This window comes from Mesoplodon mirus (assembly GCF_964341445.2).
Source record: "Mesoplodon mirus genome assembly, chromosome: 14".
Taxonomy (NCBI): Eukaryota; Metazoa; Chordata; class Mammalia; order Artiodactyla; family Ziphiidae; genus Mesoplodon; species Mesoplodon mirus.
Window position 1 is genome coordinate 1,958,975 of NC_138990.1, and position 24,598 is coordinate 1,983,572.

Sequence of the window (24,598 nt, forward strand, 5' to 3'; positions counted from 1 at the left end):
TCCACAAAAATGTAGACTTTATTTGAGAAGTCCTTGAGATATAAAAGAAGACAAAGGCAGGGTCCAAGGATAACAGAAACCTAACCCCTGCATGTCAGAGCACTCTAGGTGTAAAAGGAGATGGAAGTGGGGATGGGAAGGTGGGTGACTTGGTATTCTTCTGGCTTCAAAAAGTCAGAGAGCCCAGATCACAGCTAGAACATCCTGGTACTGGTTATAGATTCTTTACAAAGGTGTTTACCTGTGGGAAAGGGAACAACCAGAAGTTAATTTCACATTTTCAGGAGACGACACAATAGTCCATCCATAATGCATATGTAGCCAAGCCCACGAGTTTTTGTGAGGAAGGGAAAATAGGTATGGAAAGGAAATGTGACCTGCCCAGGGTCCTACGGTATCAAGTGGCAGAGCTGGAGAGAATCCAGAAGTCTCCTTTCCCTACTTCTAGAACACCTTAGAGGAGGGAGTCAGCAGGAAAGCACACGTTACAAGTCAGGTATTTAAGTTACTGGCCCCAAATATTAGAGAATAGGGATTACATTAGTAACTTCTACAAGGCCCCACAGGCTTTGGAGTGTGAAATGCAATTTGAGGCACAATGCACGGGGCCCATACTGAAGTCTGAAGCAATAAACGTGCAAACAAGGAAAACTACTAGAAAGCAGGAGTTAAGGTCTTCCCCACCCTCTTCATGAGCGCTTCTTGTCTGGTTACTTCTTCAGAAAAATCGTCATTGACATCCAACACCAGCACTGGAATGTCCAGCAGGGCCTCAGAGTGGAGCCTGTAAGAAGCACGAACATTTAGGGAACAGAAGAAAGATGGCAGGTTTCACACACTCACCAGCCTTAATTCAGAACAGATCTAAGGCCACATACCTTCTTAAGGAAATTTCACGTAAACAGTAGCTTAAAAAAAAGGATTCAGTAAAGCTGGCTGGGAAGATGAGGCTGAAATTCCTCTTTAGTCTTGAGACTGATACTGAAGGTCAGGGCCTCAAACATTTAAATGGACACCACATCAAGCCTGAAGGGAGGAAAGGCTGAAACTAGGAATGTCAACTTAGTACACTGACAATTTCTCTAAACTTTTTCAGCCCTTTACCCTGAGCCAACTATGTCATCATCATCAATCACCATGGTCAGTCAGGGGATGTCAAAAAACAAAAAAGCTGGAGAAACAGAACCTAATAACAAGTTTCTTGGAATATATAGATTATATCCAATGTTAAATTTCTGATTTGGATAATGCTTGACAATTCCAACCGCTTTCAGAACATTCTGAACCTGCTTAGGGGCTGCATGTTGAACTTCCTGTATTTTAATGACCGGCTGCAGGAAGGCAGGCCTCTGTCCACTGCTGCACTCTTCTCCACTTACGGGGTTGTTCTGCGGACAAGCCAGGCTTCGTGCTGAGCGTGAAGCTGCTCAAGATACGCCAACTCAATTCCTTTCTCCTCTTCCCTGGCCCTCAGGCGTAGTCTCTTCAAACAAACCTGGAAGACAATCCCCAGGATCTGCTGAGCTCTTTGGTTATTTTGGCTGTTACAAAAGCTGGGGTGCTCTCAGACGCACTTGCCATGTCTATCCTGGGCACTAGCACGACGACTTTGCTTCTGCTGCCTTGTTGTCTTATTCAATCACAGGTTAATAATAAACATCATCTACCCTGGGAACCTGGAATTAACCTCTTTTTCCTCCTCCCGGCCACATCCAGGGAGTCCCCGAGTTCTCTTCAATCTCCTTCAGCGGGCTCTCACCTCGCCTCTCTCCCCTCTGCCCTGGGCAGGCCCTCAGCCTCTCTCACCTGGACTACGAGCACGCGCCTTCTGGCTCCCTGCCTCCCGGAAGTGGTGAAGCATGTGGAAGGAGCACAGGCCCTAGAGTCTGAAAGTCCAGGGTTAGATTCCCGTCTTCAGCAGGCAGCAGCGGGGCCCGCTGGGTGGGCTTCCACCTCCTCCCCCTTCATCAGTCCCAGGGTCGCTGTGAGGATTTACAGGGGGAGCCCGTCAAGGTCCCGGCACATGCTGTCCCTCCTCCCAGCTTTCCTGCTCAGCCCGCCCTTCCAGAGTATTCCAATATACAGCTGTCCCTCAGTATCTGTGGTGAGCGGGGGTTGGTTCCAGGACCCCCTGAGGATACAAATATCCAAGGCTGCTCAAGTCCCTTATGTGTGTGAAATGGCAGCGGGCTCCCCGCATCAGCGGGGTCTGTGTCTGCACATATGGAGGGTGACTGTAACGGTATTCCTCTCCTTGCTTAAAATCCCTCACAGGGTCCTTATCGCCTTCAGCCCGGATCCAAGGAAGTATGAGTAACATCATATTTACCAAAGGGTAAGTAATGTGAAACATCTCTTTCATATCATGTCACTCACTCACTCCGGGGTACAATGCAAATTCTGCACAGGTCAAAGGTAAGGAAGTAAAAAGAGTGAGGCTGAGACCAACTCTCCATCCTCCACTCCTTCCAGAGCGTGCATAGTTTCACGCTGATCAGAAAGTTTGAAGCACAGTGGCTCAGGGAATGTCAGCTTCTCCTCTACTGGTCATACAAGGCCATTCCCGGAGTCTGGCCACCCCTCCTAACTCTCCACTTTCACCTTCCTTAGCTCCTTCCTCCCCTGGACCCACGGCTTCAGCCAGACTTGACCTCCTGCCCGCGGTATAGATCAAGCTCTTTCACGTCTCAGAACTTTTGCTCTGCATGTTTGCTTTGCCTGAATTGCCTGCCCTCCTCTCTCTGCCTGGCAAATGCTTTATTATTCAATGTCATCTGTCCTGGGAAGCACAAGTACATTAACTCACTGATTTAGGACTTGTCTCTTTCAAACATTTAAACTTTATTGCCAAATGTAAACTTGATCTCCAAACGCAGGGTACAATATCCCTAAAGATGCACAGTCTTTGCTGTTTCCCTCTTGTCCCATCTTTCCTCTAAGGAAAGAAAATCATAAAAACACATTTCATTTATGATCTTATGTCCAACTTTTCAAACTGATTAACACGGATCTAACTGTTAATACTTTTAGCACTTATCCCTTTTCATCTCTTTCCCCTGAATTAAGAACTGCTCTAAACTTGGATGAAGTCCTTGTCCTAGGGATTCTATAATCTAGTTAGATAACAAGTAAAACGACATACACAAAATAGCAAATCAAGTGCTGAACTGGGCGGTTTGGATCTTAAGTGCGGCGGTCGGATAAGGGAGGCAGCATTTGGGCTCAGGCAGTCAGAGGCGCTTCCCGGAAGAGGCAGGGCTCTGCCGTTACCTCTGGTACCAGCTTACTCAGCACCACTCTGCAGCCAGGCGCTACGCTAGGCCCTGGACACACACAGACCCCGGGTGGTATTTCAGCTGTATCAGGTGGCTGAGGGAGGTCTGCACAGGGTGCTCTAAGGGTACAGTGACTGGGGGAGACCCAGGAGGCAGGCCAGAGTCCGTCTGGTTCAGGGCTGAGCGCAGGGCCTGGTAGAGCAGGTGGTCGATAAATATTTGCTGCACATGCTCACGGAACGTTTCCATCTCTGACCTAGTCCGTCTCTAGCGACCTTTCGCTCCTACTTGACTCTTTTCCATTCCTGCTTTCCTTCACTCTGGACCTCCTCTTCCTCCTCCGGTCATCCTGCCCCTACTGGCATCCTCATCCTCATCGCTGACCGCTTCCAGACGTCTCCCCGTGTTCCCTTGCCTGCCCATCACACAGCTTTACACCACCGGCTTCCTGCTACCCAGTTCTCCGCCCCACTGAGGACAGATGTTAGTGACTTGTTGTATACTTTCAGAAAGGTTCACGCATCTCACATTCTTAACCCCACCTTAAAAAAAAAAACCCATACATGTAAAAGGTCTCCTACGACGCACTTAGTTCTTATTTTTCTTTACTTAACGTCTTGAAGATTGTTACATGCCAGTATAGTACTTTCTAGTTCTTCTTCATGGCTTCAGAATTTATCAGTGCATGGATGGCGCATAATCTATTCCACCGGTCCCTACTGATGACTACTGGGCTGTTTACAATAACTTGCTATTGTACACAATGTTGCCTTGCACATGCACCATTTTGCCTATGTGGGAGCATATTTATGGAGTAAATTCCAAAGAGCATGATTAATAGGTCAAAAGTATGTGCACTGCTCGTATACGCTGCCAAACCGCCTCCTTAGAGGCTGACCGATTCACATTCCTGCCAGCAAGGTAGCTTCAGGATTTCTAAATATAGCAAAGCTACCTAATTTTCCTGAGAGAAAAATATTATCAGAATTAATGAAAATGCGTATTTTTTAGAATGTGGCTTTACGGTTTCAATTATACACAGGGCAGAGCAATTCTTTTTATAAAAGCTATAATTATTCATTCATTGCTGGCAGGCAAACATTGATGCTAAAGTCTCTCCTGCTAAACTGGGCTAACATTTCCCTTTGCACTGTTAATTTGCTTAATAGAGCAAACTTTTCTTCCCTCCAGAAGCCTAGGTAAACTTCTATTTTGAGCATTTGGCATAATTGTTGCTTTACTGATATGGTTACAACAAGTTCTTAAAAAAAAAAAAAAAACCTGTGCAGACAGTGCTTTAGTCTGGTCCCTCTGTGCCTCAGTCCTCGTGGGGAGGACACACTGAATGTGAACAGGAAAGACAGTGCAGCTGGACATGGCAGCTGCCGCTCCACTCCCCTGCCCGCCGCATCCCCACCCCCGGAAGAGCTGCTGTCCGGACTGCTGGAAGCCAGAGACAGCAACTGGACACTGCCTGCTAGTGCGTCTGGCCACTGTGCTTCTCAAGCCCAGCATCCAGATGCCACTTGTTCCCAGGCCTTTGCAGCACGCTGTGTCCAGGCTGCAAACACGGCCTGGCTCTTGGAGGCACACTGGCCAGCTGCACTCTTTCTTCCTGATTCCATGGGGCACTGAGGCCCAGCCATTTCTCTTCTGATTTTTTACTGTTGGCCCGCTTGCTTTTTACAATTTAGGGGAGAGTAGGTGGGAAAGAGCAAAAGACCCCACTTGAGCCCATCCCTCGAGCGCTGAACGTAGCATCTGCCAGGGGATTGAACACTTGCGCAGCTTTCTACACAGAGATGTTTTCACTTCTGTTCTGCTCTCTCTTAGGTGTAGTTCCCTTTGGGTCTCACAGAAGAGGTCAGTGGTGACTTCAGGGGAAGGATATCGACATTCCTGGTTCCTGGCTCTAATGCCATCAAAACAGCACCCAAATCCCCATTCAATATCAAAATGAATCAGCTATTTTTTTCTACCATCAAGTTGCAGTAATCCTTCAACCCTTATTGTACCCCAGCTGAAATACCTCAGTTCGTCTCTCCAAAAAGATGTATCAGCCACACCATAAAAATAACAGTCACCACCACCACTGTCATCATCACTGTCCCTTCTCACAAAGTCATTCCAAGTACACAAAGAAGTGAGGAAGATGTTCTTCTTTTCCTTGCTGGGTCCCAGTGTCCCAGCAGGTTAGGTTAGGTTAGGTTAGGTTAGGTTAGGTTAGGTTAAGAACCAGGAAAAGGCTAGGTCAGTACTTTCAATTCTTCTCTTAATGCTTAGGCCCTCAACCTACTTCTGCTTTCAACTATTCATCCCATGAACTCCTACTGGAAACCTGTCACCTCTTCAAAATCCAACCACAGTCTTCACTCAGTTCAGGTCCACAAGGCTCTGACTCATCCACGAGCCCTCCTGGGGGCCGGGAGTTTCCTCTCATCCTGAACCCCACACTCAGCTACTTCAAACCATCCTTCTGGCAGGGGCCTCCTTTTCCCCTAATCTGACACCAATCCCCGCCCCTACAGTACAGTCACCCTCATAATTGGCCTCCTCTATTCCTGTTCCCAGGCAATGAAGACTACTGTGCAAGAAGTCATAAATAAGCAAGGCAGCTACTTTCAGCTTCATTATTTTCACAGAAGGCTCTCAGCCCTCTGGCTTCACTGCATCTCTAGCTGAGTTTCACTTTAAACCTGAGACCCTATTTACTTCCGTGGAATCTCTTTATTTCCTCCTATGATCTAGCTTCTGCCTCACAATCTTCAGAAGCTCCTGACACAAAGAGCCCCGATACCTGGTCCCTGTCACACCCAAGGCATTCAAACTGGTCAGGCCCTTCCATCCGGTCCTCTCGTCTCTGGCTCTTGTGAGCCTGTGCAACTGGGGCTCTCCCACCCATTTTCTGATCAGTCAATCTGCTCTCAGCCTTCCCCCTTCCACAAGACTCAGTCCTGTCTCTAGAAGCACGGCCTCTAGCCTGAAGGGAGCTTTCCCTCCTAAGATAATGTGGTATATCTGGCATTTGACTGTATATCAGATATTTGTCTAAAAAGGTGAGAACAACACATCCCTCAAAAAATACCCCCTGCCTTGACCCCCACTCCAGAAGAGCCCTTAGAGATCACTAGTCTGAGACACTGGATTTGACAGACAAGGACCCCTCTGGGGAAAGGTTTCCAGGGCCTGAGCACGGTCACTGCCTGTTGGCAGAGCCAAGGACCACTGCTGTCTCCAGAGACTCCAGTGCTCCTGCCATAACATCACCCTACTGTGTGCTGGGCTGGCTCCATGGTCCAAGTCAGAGGGTCATGGGATGCAACTTCCACAGTCCATCTTGCCTTACCAGTGGCACCCTTAAGGTTCAAAAGGAGACTATAAATTAGGATGGTATCAGGATGAGGTGAGGAAACCCTTTTCCTCCGCCTGACGTGCTATTCAGGAAACCATCAAGACCATCACAGACTCTGATGACCCAGTTAGAGGGAAGGAAAAGCTAAGGCAACTGGCTACAGGTTAGCTGATCAGAGGGTCGAACCTGCAGACCCTGGTGATAAACATAAAGCCCAATTTTCTCTATGTGGTTGCTACATCAAGAAGGACACTTTCTATGCACAGTCACTAGCTTTAGCCCTCTATTTCAGAAAGCCTGTGGGTGCTCACGCTAGGATGGGAGGGTACGCATCCATTGCTCTCCGTGCTCCAGGTAATACCCACAATCGACTTTCTCCAACTGGAAAATCAGGGGCTCAGAGAACATCACCTCTTAAGTTTCATATGGCCCTAAAGTCTAAGGCTTTAAATTCGGTGTTACCTGGGGAGCAGCCTGGAGGTAGATGAAGCCATGTAATCTGAGCCGGCTGGCAAACTCCTGCAGGAGAAAATAATGCCAGTCCTGATAGATATGCCATTCGATGTCACTGAGGGAACCATTTTCAAAAAGAGTCTTTGCAAAGATATACCTGATTGGAAATGTAAGTAGGATGGGGAGAGGGGAGGAGAATGGGAAATGGAATGAAAGGCCGAAGAGAGAGAGAAGCAAAAAAAAAACATCAATAACCAACTTGTTCCGTGTCTGTCCAAACCACTTAACCTTTCTAGCACCTCATCAATCTTTTTTTTTCTTTTTTTCGGTACACGGGCCTCTCACTATTGTGGCCCCTCCTGTTGCGGAGCACAGGCTCTGGACGCGCAGGCTCAGCGGCCATGGCTCACGGGCCTAGCCGCTCTGCGGCATGTGGGGTCTTCCCGGACCGGGGCACGAACCCTCGTCCCCTGCATCGGCAGGCAGACTCTCAACCACTGCTCCACCAGGGAAGCCCTCTTTTTCTTTTCTAACTGAAGTATAGTTGACACTTAACCTTTCTGGTCCCTCACCCATCTTTAAGAAATCTGAATTCTTCACCTATGTCTCTCCCTCCTTGCTCAACACTAAGATGAGAAGAGAATTTAGACTTTAGAGGCCAAAATCACAGCTCTCTGGATGGATTAATCCACTGGAAGAAAAGGGACACTGAAAGAGAATATCATTGGTTGCTAACCATTTTCCCTGCTGGAAACCAGTCAAAACATATAGCAAACAGTGCATGTAAACTCAAACTTGCATGTAAACTCAAACTTTTAAGATTGCCTTATTATTACTGCAAGTAAACCCCCAAACCAAAAGCCAATCTAGTATAAAGCACCCACCACTTTTAATTTAAGGACTCCAGCCTTCTGAGTCTCCAGGCTACTGAGCCACCCTTTTGTCTACTTGAGCAGTAGAGCGGGAACTGTATTTAGGTGGTGTCACCTACGGAGCAGTAAATGCACTTCCTACTAACTGCACTATTACCCAGAAAGCAGACCCTCCTCCAAAGCAAGCACATAGAAGCTCTTGCTTCCTCTGCTTCTGAGCTTCTAATCCAGATACAAGAAAGCTAAGCCCAAAAATCAAACTAGTTTTGCCCCTTGCTTACTTCCATAACTAAAGGAGCATCTGGTGGATAGGAAATACGAGTTAACTAGAAACCATCATGTCAGGAGGGTCAGTTCTGCTTTCAAACCTCAGGCATCTTGATACAAAACACAATTTACATCCTGAACAATGAACTCCAGTTTCTAAGGCAACGCTCAGCCACTGGCTACTTCTGGGAAAATGAAATTCAGAATCCTTATCTATGAATGGCTCAGGGAAGTATACACCGCAAGGCCACGAGTGTTGCAATAAGAGAATGGCTTGCAGAGTCACACTCCTGAGTCCGGCCTGGCTTCAAAATTCACTAGCCGTGTCACCAGGGGCAAGACATCAAACTCTCAGCCTGCTTCTTCCTCTGTACAAAGATAACAGTTGAGGACTTCCCTGGTGGCACAGTGGTTAAGAATCCGCCTGCCAAGGCAAGGGGCATGGGTTCGAGCCCTGGTCAGGGAAGATCCCACATGCCACGGAGCAACTAAGCTCGTGTGCCAAACTACTGAGCCTGCGCTCTAGAGCCCACGAGTCACAACTACTGAGCCCACGTGCCACAACTACTGAAGCCCACGCGCCTAGAGCCTGTGCCCCGCAACAAGAGAAGCCGCCACAATGAGAAGCCTGCACACTGCAATGAAGAGTAGCCCCTGCTCGCTGCAACTAGAGAAAGCCCGCACGCAGCAATGAAGATCCATCGCAGCCAAAAATAAATAAATAAAATAAAAATAAATAAATTAAAAAAAAAAGATAACAGTTGAACCTAACTCACAGAGTTGTGAGGACTGTACAGTGAGGACTGTAGGCACACTCACAAGGTGCTTACAAGAGTGACTGGCACACAGTACTCAAGACACCTTAGCTGTCACTGTAACTACTTCATCGTTAGGCTATGAAGGCACTGATTTGGGAGCTCCAGAAGTCAACTCTTCCAGCCTGGAATGGCTTAGCTACAGCCTAGCTGAAGGCAACAAAGAAAAGAGGCGAATTTCTAATTCAGTATCTGAAAAATGTTTTCAGCTTCTTCACAGGTAACATGGAAATTAAGATCTTATAAAGAGAAAGTAAATATCTGTTAGTAAGTCCTATAAAAGGGCCCTCGCCTTTTTTGAAGATGAGCACTTCTTTATTTCTCCAGAGCTGGTGGTGAAGGGGCAAGAGGGCATAGAAGACCGTGGTGCTGCCTGCTGAGGGGAGGGAACCCTGCAGCCCGGATGCAGGGGCTGCAGGGAAGAACCAGTGTAAGGACCTAGGCGTTAACGGTCCCTGCTCTAAAACCACATGCTATTATTTTCTTTCAACTCAAACAGAAAAGATTTAGGTGTCTCCCTCCCTGTCATCCACTCTCCCAAACAAGCCATGTTCCTCCTTTGGAACACATATGACACACGTGAGCACACGTGCAGTCTCAAAGTTCCCTGTTAGACTAAGGTCACCGTGAAGGCAGGGACTGGGTCTGCTCTGCTGACTGTTGCTGTCCAGTGCCTAAACACAGGCGGCATTCAACAAATCTGTGGTGAGCAAATGAATAGATGGATAAATGTTTAAAGGAGTGGAAGTCCCAAGATCTTGTACCTTCTAAACAAAGTATTTCTATTTCTAAGGGGTCTCTCACATGTCTATCTCATTAAAGGGCTGGAAATCAAAAGACTGGTGGTAGGGACTTCCCTGGTTGTCCAGTGGTTAAGACTCGGGGCTTCCACTGCAGGGGACATGGGTTCGATCCCTGGTCAGGGAAGATCCCACATGCTGCACAGCGAGGCCAAAAAAAAAAAAAAAAAAAAGATGGTGAATATGTTTCCAAGCAGGTAGTAATATGTAATTCATCTTCCTAATTCAAGAGGCATGGCTTGGGAGAGGGGAAAGGAAAATAGGTAGTAGTATATCCAACAGTTGAAAAAGAACTAAAATCTATAGCCCAACCATTTATAATTCACATATTTCGCTTTTATAAAGAGTAGGCTCTCTCTTGGGGTCCACAGAGAAGGAATGCCTAGTCTATAGGGTTTGTTTTACATATCTTGAATGATTTTTAAGTAATGTCTAAAAAAAAAGTCACAGTACATTTACAAATGTATCCTTATTTTTTCCCTCCAGGAGGCTTTATGGGAGCACTAAGGAGCACAGCTAGTTTTTCTAATTTGGAATTAAATGAGTAACCAATCTAGTGTTTTCAGAAGTGAATGGACAATAAAAAGGCACCATTTTCCATTCTGATAACTCAGGGGGCTTAAGATAGACCATCAGGCTTTAAGCCACCATTTCACACTGACAGAGGTCGTCACTCATCACCTTCAGATAAAAAACCCTCAGTGATGTCCAGATTAAGGCACCCTCACTTCATCTTCAAATGGATTATACACAAGTCACAGACTGGTTTTGTGGCAGAACCAGGAATTCCAGAGCATAGATGGACTAGCGCCTCTAGAAAAGATGGGCTGAATTCCCAAGCTATCTGCTAGCTTTCATTAAAAGTGACTCCCCGTCTCACTCCCTCAGGTGGTCAGGATGATGCTCTTCGTCTGACCTGTAAGAGACTGGATGTCCCTTACAGACTCTGGCCAACAATAAGCCCTGCCACACAACAAAAGGTCAAAAAAGGTTAAAACCAAGACAGAAGCCAATTTTACAAATCTGCTATTTCTACTCAGAAATCCTTTCTTGAAGAATTTTAAAAAAGGGATAAATTTCTTTCTCCTGTCATTTTAGGAACACATTTTAATTCCGACTGCTTTTTTCTTCCAGGTGATAACCAACCACTGATTCATTTGGTTTGCTAGAACATATGCTGCTACTTAAGTGTCTCTTCTGTGCCTTTTAGCATGTAATGGTTATACTAGGTAGCTACGCGCCTGCTTCTATGCTAGAAAAGAATAAGGAAACATAATCAGTGCCAATGTGAGAAATTAAATGCATTCAGATTATGAAAAACACAGTCTCCTTTCTTGACATATATGGTAACTGTGAAATTATAAGTCTGAACAAATCTGTAGAGTGTTGTCTTTAAAAAGACACTTTTTTCAAGTATAATTTTCAAGGACAAGAGCAGTGCAGAGTCTGAGCAAGAGGAGAAAACATGCAGCGCTAAGCACAGAGCCTGTGACGGGCGGAGGGCTCAGGATCTTACCTGTCGCTGTATACAGACCTCTCAAAGATCTGTACTGCCTTCTTGGCCTCTAAGAGTTTCTCAGGGAAGGGCTCCAACTGTGCTTTCAGGCGGCTCATAAAAGAAAATGTCTGGAATGTGTAGCACCATCGTGCTGGCTCCTGGTACATCATATCCAGCAAGTTTCCGAGACTGGGGGCAGTGCCGGCCTAGAGGTAAATGATGGAAGAGGAGCACTTCCTAGAAGGCATGTTTACTTCACGGTGTTTACCACCCGCTACCCACCCGCCCAGAAGGGTAACAATCAATGAGAGACGCAATCACAGAAGTTTCCTTCCACTAAACAGATATCATCACATCCCTCAGCTTACTCAAAGCTACATAATCAAGGAAGAGATTTTCCTACCTTACGAGACAAGAGTCTGACCGAGGGAGATGACATGCCACCTTCAGCCTACCAAGGGACAGCAGAGGAAGAACCACCCATAGAATCAGCACATTCACTGACTGATGGGTTTGTGGAACGTGTTGGGAGGAGGGCTTAACAATCAACAACCATCTGAAACGCTACCTGGAATCAGACATTTCCACTGCAACACTATGTTGCTTCTCTTCTGAGCTTCCAATTTGTGGCTATTTCTTTCTAAAACTTCAACCCAGACAGGAAAGTAACTGATTATTTGAAAATCCAACCAACCAAACCGAGTTCTCTCTCTCTTAGAGCAAGGCTACAGTTGGTTAAACAAACAAATGAACAAACAAAAACAAATAAACCCCTCCTCCTCGATTCTAGACACTTTATGAAAGGCATGTGAAGACCCACTTACTCAGCATGTGCAGGTGGGAACGTGTCTAAGACACTCAGGAACCCTGGATTCTTTCCTGGGCTCTGCCACTGACTCAACGCAAAAGTGAGTTTTGCGAAAAGCACTCTGATCTGCGTTCATTCAGTCACCATGAACTGAAGGCCTGTGTGGATAAGATGCTACGTGAGCTGGGTGCTCTAAGGGGTACAGAAAACAAAACTAAGATTTATCTCAATGTTCACTGCGCTATGTTATCTCATTTAATCTTCAAAACAGCATCATGATTGTTATGCCCATTTTCTTGAGGAGAACATCCACTCAGAAAGGTTAAGGAACTTACTTGTCCAAAGTTTCATGGTAAGTGTTGAATGGGGACTCAAACCTGGCTTCCTCTAACTTCTTCATTCTAATACTTCTCCATATAAAGGCGAGCAAGACATGGCTCCCAAACTCAAGTAGCTCATAATGCATACGGGAAGGGGGTGACAAAGATATGGAGAGCTAGACTATAAAGCAGAACATACAACAAAGGGGTGATCACGGTATGGTGGAGGGAATCTGAGAAAGTTTCTGGGAAAAAGTGGAATTAGGCTGGGAAGTAAATGATACATGGAATCTCCACAGATGCAAATAGGGATTAAGAAGAAAGTAGTTCAGGTAGAGACAAAAATACACGGGGTGGGGGGAAAGGTTAGACAACCACAAGTGGTCCAGTTTGGCTGAATATCACCCCTGGATTCCAAAGAGGGGTCCTGTGCTTTGGAAGGCTTCAGCAGAGCATGTGTGCAGAGCAGAGTGGATCACAGAACAACCTCCCTGCCTTCAATCCTGCAGCCCACACACACACTCCAGCCTCCCAAATGGCCCCTGGCTGAGAGCTGGAGGTTGAGGCAGGAGGACAAATGTGGATCTACTCGAGTCTCTGGTGGTGTCACCAGAGACTGGAGGGAGCCCATGGTTACAGCGTAGCTCTGGGGCTGTAGGGAAGCCTGCTGAGTGCAGTAGGGGACTGCGATTGCAGATGCACTAGGTTGACTGGGAGGCGGGGGGATTCTACCGGCAGGCTTTGGGTTACCAAAGGGAGCCTGTTCCAGAATAAAAAACTGTACAGAGGGCTACCCAATTTCTAAAGAACCTATCTCAGCTACAGAACGTATGCAAATATCCCTTCAAACATATGAACAATAGAGGGAGAATCATTGCATATAAAAATATCCAGCAATTCAAAGGGAGTGGACCCATCCGTGTGTTCAGGAGAAGCAGCCTCTCAGGAGACAGCTACTGCCACAAACAGGAGGAAACAGAAAAATCTCAATGGGACTCGAGACTGCCACATTGATAAGAAGAGGCTATCATAAAAGAGGAACAACTGACTTCCCTGGCAGTCCACTGCTTAAGACTCTGCACTGCCACTGCAGGGGGCATGGGTTTGATCCCTGGTCGGGGAACTAAGAGCCCACATGCAGCGTGGCGTGGCCAGAAAACAAACAAACAAAACGGAGCGATATGAAAAGAACATTCTTAGAGGAGAAAAACGCAATTGCCAAAACAAAACTCCCAATGAAGATGGTAACCAGCAGACTGTAAACTGCAGTAAACCTAATTAGTGAATATCACACAGAATATAAACTCAAGAAATTTCCCCTAAACTAAGAGAAGAAAAGCAGAAAATTATGACAGAAATGCAGTTTAGGAGATCCAATATACATTGTTATATAGTGGTAGGGTATTTTTTGTTTTTTCTTTCTTTTCTCTGAAAAGATACATCAAGATGCAATGTCACTTGTGTCCTACCTGACAGCAGTGAATACAAATTTGTATCAAACAACTTTTCAAACAAAGGCTAAAATGATGTGCAACTTCACAGTACCCATAGCTCAGACAAAGCTACCTAACAAAAGCAAACGGTTTTCCTTCTCATGAGATAAAAGTCCAATACAGAATGGTGAAATGCCACCCCCAGTAAAAAAAAGAGATCAGCAGAGGAAGACCACTACTCATAAGGTCTCCTTCTCATCAAATTTCACCATCACTAAGAATCACTGTCTAATAGAAATATGACATATCTCTAGGTATTTTAGAACAGTAAGGAAGTTTAAAACCATGCTACAACTAGGAGTTATAGTCAGGGGGAACTGATCAGATGAAAAAGAAGCCAAAATCAAAGAAAAAAATTGAAGAAAATCTCTGAAGATGTGAGACTTTCCACCAGAGAAATTCACTAAGTACCAGAAAGGATTTAATATAGATTTACATATACAGCTTTCACACACACACACACCCAGACCTAACCTAGCAAGATGTCAACAATTCATGAAAGCAAAACAAAACAAAAACTTAAGGAGGGGAGAAAACATTAATTACTTATTAAAAAAAAAAAAGATCAGAACCATATAACACTTCCCTACAACAGAACTAAAGACATGTTAAGACAAGCAATCACTCAGAAATTATACCAATCACGTTCTGAAAAAAAAAAATCCTCTAAAATATATTTCAACCAATTGAAAAATGAATCAAAATAAAGAATTAAGAAATGGGAAGAAGTAATAAGAAGACAGTGGTCAGTGAATGACCAGTAGAACAGTTAACTATAAAGTAATTATTATGAATGTGGTGAAGAAGTTTACTGCCAATTTCTATAGTTAAAAGAGAAATTTCAGGGAATTTCCTGGTGGTCCAGTGGTTAGGACTTGGTACTTTCACTGCTGGGATCCAGGCTCAATCCCTGGTCGGGAAACTAAGATCCCACAAGCCTTGTGGTGTGGCCAGGGAAAAAAAAAAAGAGAGAGAGAGAGAAATTTCACTACATAAAAACATTCTGGATCTATAAAACTAAAGATTTCTATACATGGGGGATGGAGTCTGGAGAAGAAAGTAATAAAAAAAGTAGTAAAATTTATTTTTTTCTTTCATAGAGACCCCATTAACATTGATAAATAGGTTTAAACATTTATATATACATATTTTATTGAAGTATAGTTGTTTTACAATATTATATTAGTTTCAGGTGTACAGCATAGTGATTCTGTATTTTTGCAATTTATACTCCATTATAGTTTATTACAAGATAATGGCTATAATTCTCTGTGCTGTACAGTATACCCTTGTTGCCTCATCTATTTTATACGTGGTAGTTTTTACCTGTTAATCCTACATCCCTAATTTGTTCCTCCTCCTTCCCTCTCTCCTTTGGTAACCACAAGTTTGTCTTCTATATCTGTGGGTTTTAAACATGTGTATTTTTAATTTAAATGTTTCCACTAGTAGAGTAAAAATACTAAAATTTCCATATGAATGAAGGGGAGAAAAATGAAAGAAATATTCAAATACAGCAAAAAGGAAAAAAAGGAGATGAAAGCACAATGTAAGGTGGCAGGAATAAATTAAACATAATCATGATAAAAGAGAAAAATTCCCAGGAAAGGCAAACCCTAAGATTGGGTAAAAGCTAAAAATCCTGTTCATAAGTGAAACGCCTAAAACAAGATGACATACATTAGCTGAAAGTAGAGCGGCAGCAAAATCCACCAGGTAGATGCAAATAAAATGACTGTAGATGTGGCAAAGCTGTATTAAGAAAAAAAAAGCACTGGGACTTCCCTGGTGGTCCAGTGGTTAAGACTCCACGTTCCCAATGCAGGGGGCCCGGGTTCGATCCCTGGTCATGGAACTAGATCCCGCATGCCACCAATAAGAGCCCGCATGCCAAATAAATTAATTTAATTAAAATTTTAAAAAAGCATTAAATGCTACAAGACTAGTAAAGCAATAAAGACTCCACAAAAAAGTCATGAACCTTTTTACATGGACTAATAAAGCACTGAAATACAAAAATATAAAGTCAATTAAAAATACAAGGAGAAATAGACAAAACACAATAAAAGCACAAAACTTTAGTACACTTCTCTCAGAATTTAATAAAAAACAGTAGACTCTCAAAATAAGAACTTGGAGGATAAGACTCTTAATCATTATTTTTTTTTCACATATCTGAAACTGGGATACATCTTATAATGCTTACTAAACGTAACAGACATTTTAATTATTCCTTAGAAGTGTCACTAAATTGATAATGTCTTAGAATCAATGACATCTTGGAATTTATAAAATATGTCACATCAAACTACATATACCTTACAGATAATACATATTCTTCTTAAAAGTCCATGGCACACTTATCGAAATTGATCATACATAGTCAGTGAAGAAAATCTCAGTAAGTCTCCTCAGTGAGAAATTGTATAAGCCACATTGATCATAACAAAATAAACTTAGAATTAACAAAATAATAAACATACAAAATCTACTCAGAATATGTAAAACACTAAAAAGAAATCTTAGGCAAAAAATAACTTAAAACTACAATTACAAACTCTTTAGAAATTTCAGTTAAATTCTCATATGTCAAAATCTAGAAGACAGGGCCAAAGCTTATCCCATGAAAAAGATTTCCTGTTGCAAATGCTTTTATTATTAAGGCAGAAAAAAGGGAAAAATACACAAATTAATCATTCACACTAAGGAGCTTTAAAAATGCAAAGAAATTCTGAGAAATAAATAAATTTAAAAGCAAAAATTAATGAATTAGAATGCAAGCCCCAATAGAATTAAAAATTAAAATCCATTAATTGGGTCTTTTAAAAAAGGACAAATAAATAGACAATCATCTATCAAACCTATTCCTCCCAAAATATTCACACAGATAAGCAACATCAGACAAAAGATACAAAAACTCTTGATACAGAAGAATTTAAAGTATAAAAGAATACATGTACTAATTTTACATTATTAAATTTGAAAATCTCAATAAAAGGGCGATTTTCTAGAAAACAAAATTATCAAAACTGATTAAAAACCCTGAATAATAACTGAGGAAGAAACAGTTGTCTAATAACTACCCCCCCCAAACAGCACTGAATCCATGTAATTTTAAAACTGATTTCCGTCACACCTTGAAGGAATAGATAATTTCTATGCTAAAAATGATACAAAGCTTCCAATTCATTTTCATAACCCTGATGGTAAAACCTGTCAAAAACTATACACATAAATATAATACCAATTAAATTTATTCATACAAAATTCCAAACATATTAGCAAATTCATGCAACAGTGCACCATGACCAAAAGGGTTTATTCTAGGAATGTGAGGATGACATCATTATCCAATCTATGACTAAAACTAAGAGATTAAAAAGGAAGAAAGAAAGAAAGAAAAATCCCACGGTTATCTCACTAGATGCTAAAAAAGGCTTTTGATGAAAACTCAACATATGTTACTGATAAAAACAGTTAATATCCTAGTAATAGAAGTACCTCCTCCACATGGTCTATTGAAATGAATGACAAGCACAGAACTTAACAATGATACATTAGAGGTACTTTCACTAAACACAGAAAATATAAAAGTGACTACCATCACTGCTATTATTCAATATTGTTCTGGAACTTCTATCCAACAAAAGAAAACAGAAATGAGGTTTGGATATTGGAAAACTCTTACAAATGATTAGTATTTAGAGAAAACTATTATTTTCTAAAACCTCAAGCAAATAAAGCAAAAAAAAATTAATGTGAGAATTAAGTCACACAAGACATACAACAATCAACTGCTTTTCTTTCAAACAGCAATAACCACTTTGAAACAGATGATGGAAAAACAGATCCCAGTCACAATACCAACAAAATATATAACCACTCAGGAATAAACTAAACAAGACTATTACTGGGAATTCAGATAACAACTTGGGGAAAATCAGACTCCTGCAACTTTTAAAGTGACACAAAGAATAAAATCTTAAAAGCAAGAGAAAGAAAAACAAGTGCCTGTTTTTATAATCTTGGGCTGTAAGAGGTCTTTTTAAACTTTCACATCAAAGGCAGTAACTATGAAGAAAACAGTAGACTTGACCACATAAAAACTTAAAAGTATTATATTGCAAAATACATCATACAGAAAAGGAAAGCAAAAATGACAAACTGGGGAGAGTATCGACAACATATGACAGAGTTAAGATTTTTTTTAACATCTTTATTGGAGGATAATTGCTTTACAATGGTGTGTTAGTTTCTGCTTTATAACAAAGTTATACATATACATATATCCCCATATCTCTTCCCTCTTGCGTCTCCCTCCCACCCTCCCTATCCCATCCCTCTAGGTGGTAACAAAGCACAGAGCTGATCTCCCTGTGTTATGCGGCTGCTTCCCACTAGCTATCTATTTTACATTTGGTAGTGTATATATGTCCATGCCACTCTCTCACTTTGTCACAGCTTACCCTTCCCCCTCCCCATATCCTCAAGTCCATTCTCTAGTAGGGCTGCGTCTTTATTCCCGTCTTGCTCCTAGGTTCTTCATGACCTTTTTTTTTTTAATATAGATTCCATATATATGTTAGCATACGGTATTTGTTTTTCTCTTTCTGACTTACTTCACTCTGTATGACAGACTCTAGGTCCATCCACCTCACTACAAATAACTCAATTTCATTTCTTTTTATGGCTAGGTAAAAACTGTATATGTATATATGTGCCAAATCTTCTTTATCCATTCATCTGTTGGTGGACACTTAGGTTGCTTCCATGTCCTGGCTATTGTAAATAGAGCTGCAATGAACATTGTGGTACATGACTCTTTTTGAATTATGGTTTTCTCAGGGTATATGCCCAGTAGTGGGATTGCTGGGTCATATGGTCGTTCTATTTGTAGTTTTTTAAGGAACCTCCAGCCTGTTCTCCATAGTGGCTGTATCAAATTACATTCCCACCAACAGTACAAGAGGTTTCCCTTTTCTCCACACCCTCTGCAGCATTTACTGTTTGTAGATTTTTTGATGATGCCCATTCTGACCGGTGTGAGATGATATCTCATTGTAGTTCTGATTTGCATTCCTCTAATGATTAATGATGTTGAGCATTCTTTCATGTGTTTGTTAGCAATCTGTATATCTTCTTCGGAGTAATGTCTCTTTAGGTCTTCTGCCCATTTTTGGACTGGGTTGTTTGTTTTTTTGATATTGAGTTGCACGAGCTGCTTGTAAATTTTGGAGATTAATCCTTTGTCAGTTTCTTCATTTGCAAATATTTTCTCCCATTCTGAGGGTTGTCTTTTGGTCTTGTTTATGGTTTCCTTTGCTGTGCAAAAGCTTTCAAATTTCATTAGGTCCCATTTGTTTATTTTTGTTTTTATTTCCATTTCTCTAGGAGGTGGGTCAAAAGGATCTTGCTGTGATTTATGTCATAGTGTTCTGCCTACGTTTTCCTCTAAGAGTTTGATAGTGTCTGGCCTTACATTTAGGTCTTTAATCCATTTTGAGCTTATTTTTGCATACAGTGTTAGGGAGTGTTCTAAGTTCATTCTTTTACATGTAACTGTCCAGTTTTCCCAGCACCAGTTATGGAAGAGGCTGTCTTTTCTCCATTGTATATTCTTGCCTCCTTTATCAAAAATAAGGTGACCATATGTGCATGGGTTTATCTCTGGGCTTTCTATCCTCCTCCATTGATCTATATTTGTTTTTGTGCCAGTACCATACTGTCTTGATTACTGTAGCTTTGTAGTATAGTCTGAAGTCAGGGAGCCTGATTCCTCCAGCTCCGTTTTTCTTTCTCAAGATTGCTTTGGCTGTTCGGGGTCTTTTGTATTTCCATACAAATTGTGAAATTTTTTGTTCTAGTTCTGTGAAAAATGCCAGTGGTAGTTTGATAGGGATTGCATTGAATCTGTAGATTGCTTTGGGTAGTAGAGTCATTTTCACAATGTTGATTCTTCCAATCCAAGAACATGGTATATCTCTCCATCTATTTGTATCATCTTTGATTTCTTTCATCAGTGTCTTATAATTTTCTGCATACAGGTCTTTGTCTGCTTAGGTAGGTTTATTCCTAGATATTTTATTCTTTTTGTTGCAATGGTAAATGGGAGTGTTTTCTTAATTTCACTTTCAGATTTTTTCATCATTGGTGTGTACGAATGCAAGAGATTTCTGTGCATTAATTTTGTATCCTGCTACTTTACCAAATTCATTGATTAGCTCTAGTAGTTTTCTGGTAGCACCTTTAGGATTCTCTATGTATAGTATTATGTCTCCTGCAAACAATGACAGCTTTACTTCTTCTTTTCCGATTTGGATTCCTTTTATTTCTTTTTCTTCCCTGATTGCTGTGGCTAAAACTTCCAAAAGTATGTTGAATAAGAGTGGTGAGAGTGGGCAACCTTGTCTTGTTCCTGATCTTAGTGGAATTCGTTTCAGTTTTTCACCATTGAGAATGATGTTGGCTGTGGGTTTGTCATATATGGCTTTTATTATGTTGAACTAAGTTCCCTCTATGCCTACTTTCTGCAGGGTTTTTATCATAAATGGGTGTTGAATTTTGTCGAAAGTTTTCTCTGCATCTATTGAGATGATCATATGGGTTTTCTCCTTCAATTTGTTAATATGGTGTATCACATTGATTGATTTGCATATATTGAAGAATCCTTGCATTCCTGGAATAAACCCCACTTGATCATGGTGTATGATCTTTTTAATGTGCTGTTGGATTCTGTTTGCTAGTATTTTGTTGAGGATTTTTGCATCTATGTTCATCAGTGATATTGGCCTGTAGTTTTCTTTCTTTGTGACATCTTTGTCTGGTTTTGGTATCAGGGTGATGGTGGCCTTGTAGAATGAGTTTGGGAGTGTTCCTCCCTCTGCTATATTTTGGAAGAGTTTCAGAAGGATAGGTGTTAGCTCTTCTCTAAATGTTTGATAGAATTCGCCTGTGAAGCCATCTGGTTCTGGGTTTTTGTTTGTTGGAAGATTTTTAATCAGTTTCAATTTCAGTGCTTGTGATTGGTCTGTTCATATTTTCTATTTCTTCCTGGTTCAGTCTCGGCAGGTTGTGCATTTCTAAGAATTTGTCCATTTCTACCAGGTTGTCCATTTTATTGGCATAGAGTTGCTTGTAGTAATCTCTCATGATCCTTTGTATTTCTGCAGTGTCAGTTGTTAGTTCTCCTTTTTCATTTCTAGTTCTATTGATTTGAGTCTTCTCCCTTTTTTTCTTGATGAGTCTGGCTAATGGTTTATCAATGTTGTTTATCTTCTCAAAGAAACAGCTTTTAGTTTTATTGATCTTTGCTATCATTTCCTTCATTTCTTTTTCATTTACTTCTGATCTGATCTTTATGATTTCTTTCCTTCTGCTAACTTTGGGGCTTCTTTTGTTCTTCTTTCTCTAATTGCTTTAGGTGTAAGGTTAGGTTGTTTATTTGAGATGTTTCTTGTTTCTTAAGGTGGGATTTTATTGCTATAAACTTCCCTCTTAGAACTGCTTTTGTTGCATCCCATAGGTTTTGGGTTGTCGTGTTTTCACTGTCATCTGTTTCTACGTATTTTTTAATTTCCTCTTTGATTTCTTCAGTGATCTCTTGGTTATTAAGTAGTGTATTGTTTAGCCTCCATGTGTTTGTATTTTTTATAGATTTTTTTCTGTAATTGATGTCTAAGATATTCAACATACGAGTTCTTATGAAGCCATTACAAAAACCTGAAGATCTCAATAGAGAGAAAAAAAAAAGCAAGCGGTTTGAATAGGCAATTCACTGAAGAATACTAATAAATGGCCAATAAACATTAAAAAGTTCAATTCACTGGTAATCAAAGAAATGTAAAATAAAATAACACACCATTTTCTCACCTCTCAAATCAGAAAGGATGAAAAAAAAATAACACCCAGTGTTGCTGAAAATATGAGAAAAATAGTACAACTTTTCTGAAGGAAAATTTTATAAAATATAACAAAAGCCTCAACGAAACATGTTGTTTTTGGACATCAAAATTCCAGTTCTAGATTACCCTCGAAATTAGCTATTAAAAAGAAAAAAGATATAGCTACAAAAATATTCATCATTGTGACACTGCTTATAATAGGGAGAAATTAGAAAACTAAGTATTCAAAATAAAAGACTGAACAACTAAATGATAGTACACCATATTATGCAGTATACAGCAACCATTAAAATGACATTACCTTGTAAATGTAAAAGGAAGAAGACCTTAGATATCAAGTGACACGCAAGAGACAATCACAGTTATTGTTTTAAAAGAGGTAATGTATATATGTTCTATACATTTATATAAGTGTATATAAATATATACATTTTCTCCTTTGTAGATAGAAATCTAAAAGGACAAAAATGTTAACTGTTTTACTACTGGATAATGGGATTATGGGAGTATTAGTTATCTAAGTTTTGACAAAATTTAGTGGTTTAAACAAAAAACATTCATTAAATCCATTTCTGTTGGAAAGGAATTTGGGACACAGCTTAGCTGGGTGGTTCTGCCTCAAGGATTTCCATGAGATTTCAGTCACGACATTGGCTGAGGCTACAGTCATCTGATGACCTGACTGGAGATTGAAGGATGTGCTTCCAAGACTCACTCACAAGGCTGCTGGCAGGAGGACTCAGTTCCTTGCTGCGTGGGCCTCTTCACAGACAGGTATGCTGCATTATATGGCAGCTGGCAACATCAGAGCCAAATGATCAAGAGAGAACAAGATGGAAGATACAATGTCTTTTATGACCTACCATAAAAAGCCACACACTGTTAAACCTGCTACACTGTATTCATTAGAAGCAAGTCACTAAGTCCAGGTCACACTCAAGGGGAGAATTAAGGTCCACTTCTTGAAGGAAAGAGTGTCAAACCATTTGAGGATATATTTTTAAATCCCCCAAACAGGGGACCTGTGGCATACTCAGAAAAAGATAATTTATTTTCTAAATGGAAAAGTTAATTTCACAAATACACACACGCATGCACACATATACATGTACACATATGGCGACAGTTTAAAAAACAAATATCCTCAATAAGTATATTATTTGTCTGCCAAAAAAGGTAACACAATCCTAAGTTGGAATAACACATAAATGGCACCCCGAACAAGTTCTATGATATTCTATACCATTTAGGCTACATCCAGAATGTCCTGTTCAGCTCCGAGTACCACTCTTACTAAAGTCTAGGTGGAAAACTAACAAACTGGAGCACATCTCCTAGATAAAGTTACTTCAGCATGAGAAATAGTCTGGAGGAAAATGGTATTTGGTTTCAAAGAGAGAAGACTGGAGGGGGAGAAAAAGCAGTCAAATCATTGCCTTAGAATGTACGAAGGGTTGCCATGTGGAAAAGTTAAAAGACTTAACAGGCAGAATCTGAACCAATGAGTCAGAGTCACAGGTATGCAAAGTGGCTCATACAAGAACTTTCTAACAATAGGTTGTAAAAACAAGAATGATGCGCTCAGTGAACGTTCCCAGGACTGCCGGAGTCTGTGGAGACTGAGGCGTGGTGCTGCTACTCCTTCAGCTGCCTCTAGGGTTCACGTCCAGGTTGGTTCTTCCCTACTCACACTGACGTGGCTGGTGGTTTGGTGCTCTCCCAAAGCAACTTCCTGACACTAGGGCTTCAGCCACGAGGCATACATGGAATGTACAGTGCTTGGGATAGCACTGTACATAGTATGCACTTTATATAAACGTTAGCTGTTCTTTCTGCATTGACTCAAAATGTGACAAGATGCTCTCTTAGGTCCCTTTCAATCTCTAAGACTTCATCAATAAGTTAAAATCATTATAATTAACTACTAATCCTTATGGTCAGTTTCAGTAATACACTTAAAGGTAGGAATGACAAAATTAATCTTCAAAGCCAGGATGGCTGGACATGCTTTGGGAAACCACAAAGAACAGAGACAGTCACTTGTATAGACATGTAAAAAACACGAAAATCAAAACTAAACATATTCAAACAAGTCATATCCTCTCTGGTGTACATGGTCTGCTTTAGGCAATGAAGGTGCTAATATTTTAAAAAGGAGATTCAAACTGGACTACTTCACCTACTCAGAGCAAACTAGATTATTACAATTAGTTTATTCACCTATGCCTGACAACTACCCATCACAATTGAAAACTTACGTTTTGGGTGCCAGCAGCCTGGACATTCTGCCATGTTGCTACAGGTTCTGTAGCTACGTGCCACTCTGGGTAAGTTTTCGTGAGTAACTTCACAAAGGTGGATTTTCCCACAGCTGCAATGCAAACAGCATGTATTGGGATGCATCTCAAATCAGGGTTGCAGGAGAAGGCTGCTACTAAACTCTGCCACAAATGCCCAACTCAAGGGAACAAGTACCAGTTTTTCCAATTTCAGAACTCAGCAGCCACATCACTGTCAGACTAACCAGTCACCATAATGAATGCAGGCAACAGGGAGGAAAAATACCCTTAAGATTTGATTTGTAATTTTCATGTCCCACCTCTCAGAGGAAAAGAGTATTTAATAACAGTTAAAAATGGAATAGACTCTCAAAAGTAGATGAAATCAGCTACACGTGTTGTAAAGCTTGAATCGCACAGTCCTATTTACTCGGTGACAGTATAAAAATTACAAGTTTTTCAAGA

General features: G+C 41.3%; 1 protein-coding gene across 3 annotated transcripts in view; it reads right to left on the reverse strand.

The window, feature by feature from the left end:
• DGUOK (deoxyguanosine kinase) overlaps positions 1–24,598 on the reverse strand; it is a 36,316-nt gene continuing 11,718 nt past the window's right edge. Inside the window, exons 2-7 of one of the 3 annotated variants that reach the window (XM_082641762.1) lie at positions 24,113–24,225; positions 11,351–11,538; positions 7,090–7,237; positions 1,380–1,495; positions 685–784; positions 1–241 (exon numbers count right to left, since the gene is read on the reverse strand). In XM_082641762.1, the coding sequence (XP_082497888.1) occupies positions 215–241; positions 685–784; positions 1,380–1,495; positions 7,090–7,237; positions 11,351–11,538; positions 24,113–24,225 (692 nt within the window). In that variant the 3' untranslated portion in view covers positions 1–214. Of the gene's footprint in view, positions 242–301; positions 785–1,379; positions 1,496–7,089; positions 7,238–11,350; positions 11,539–24,112; positions 24,226–24,598 lie in introns of those variants that run through there. The other 2 variants (XM_082641763.1, XM_082641761.1) reach the window with 2 other exon arrangements.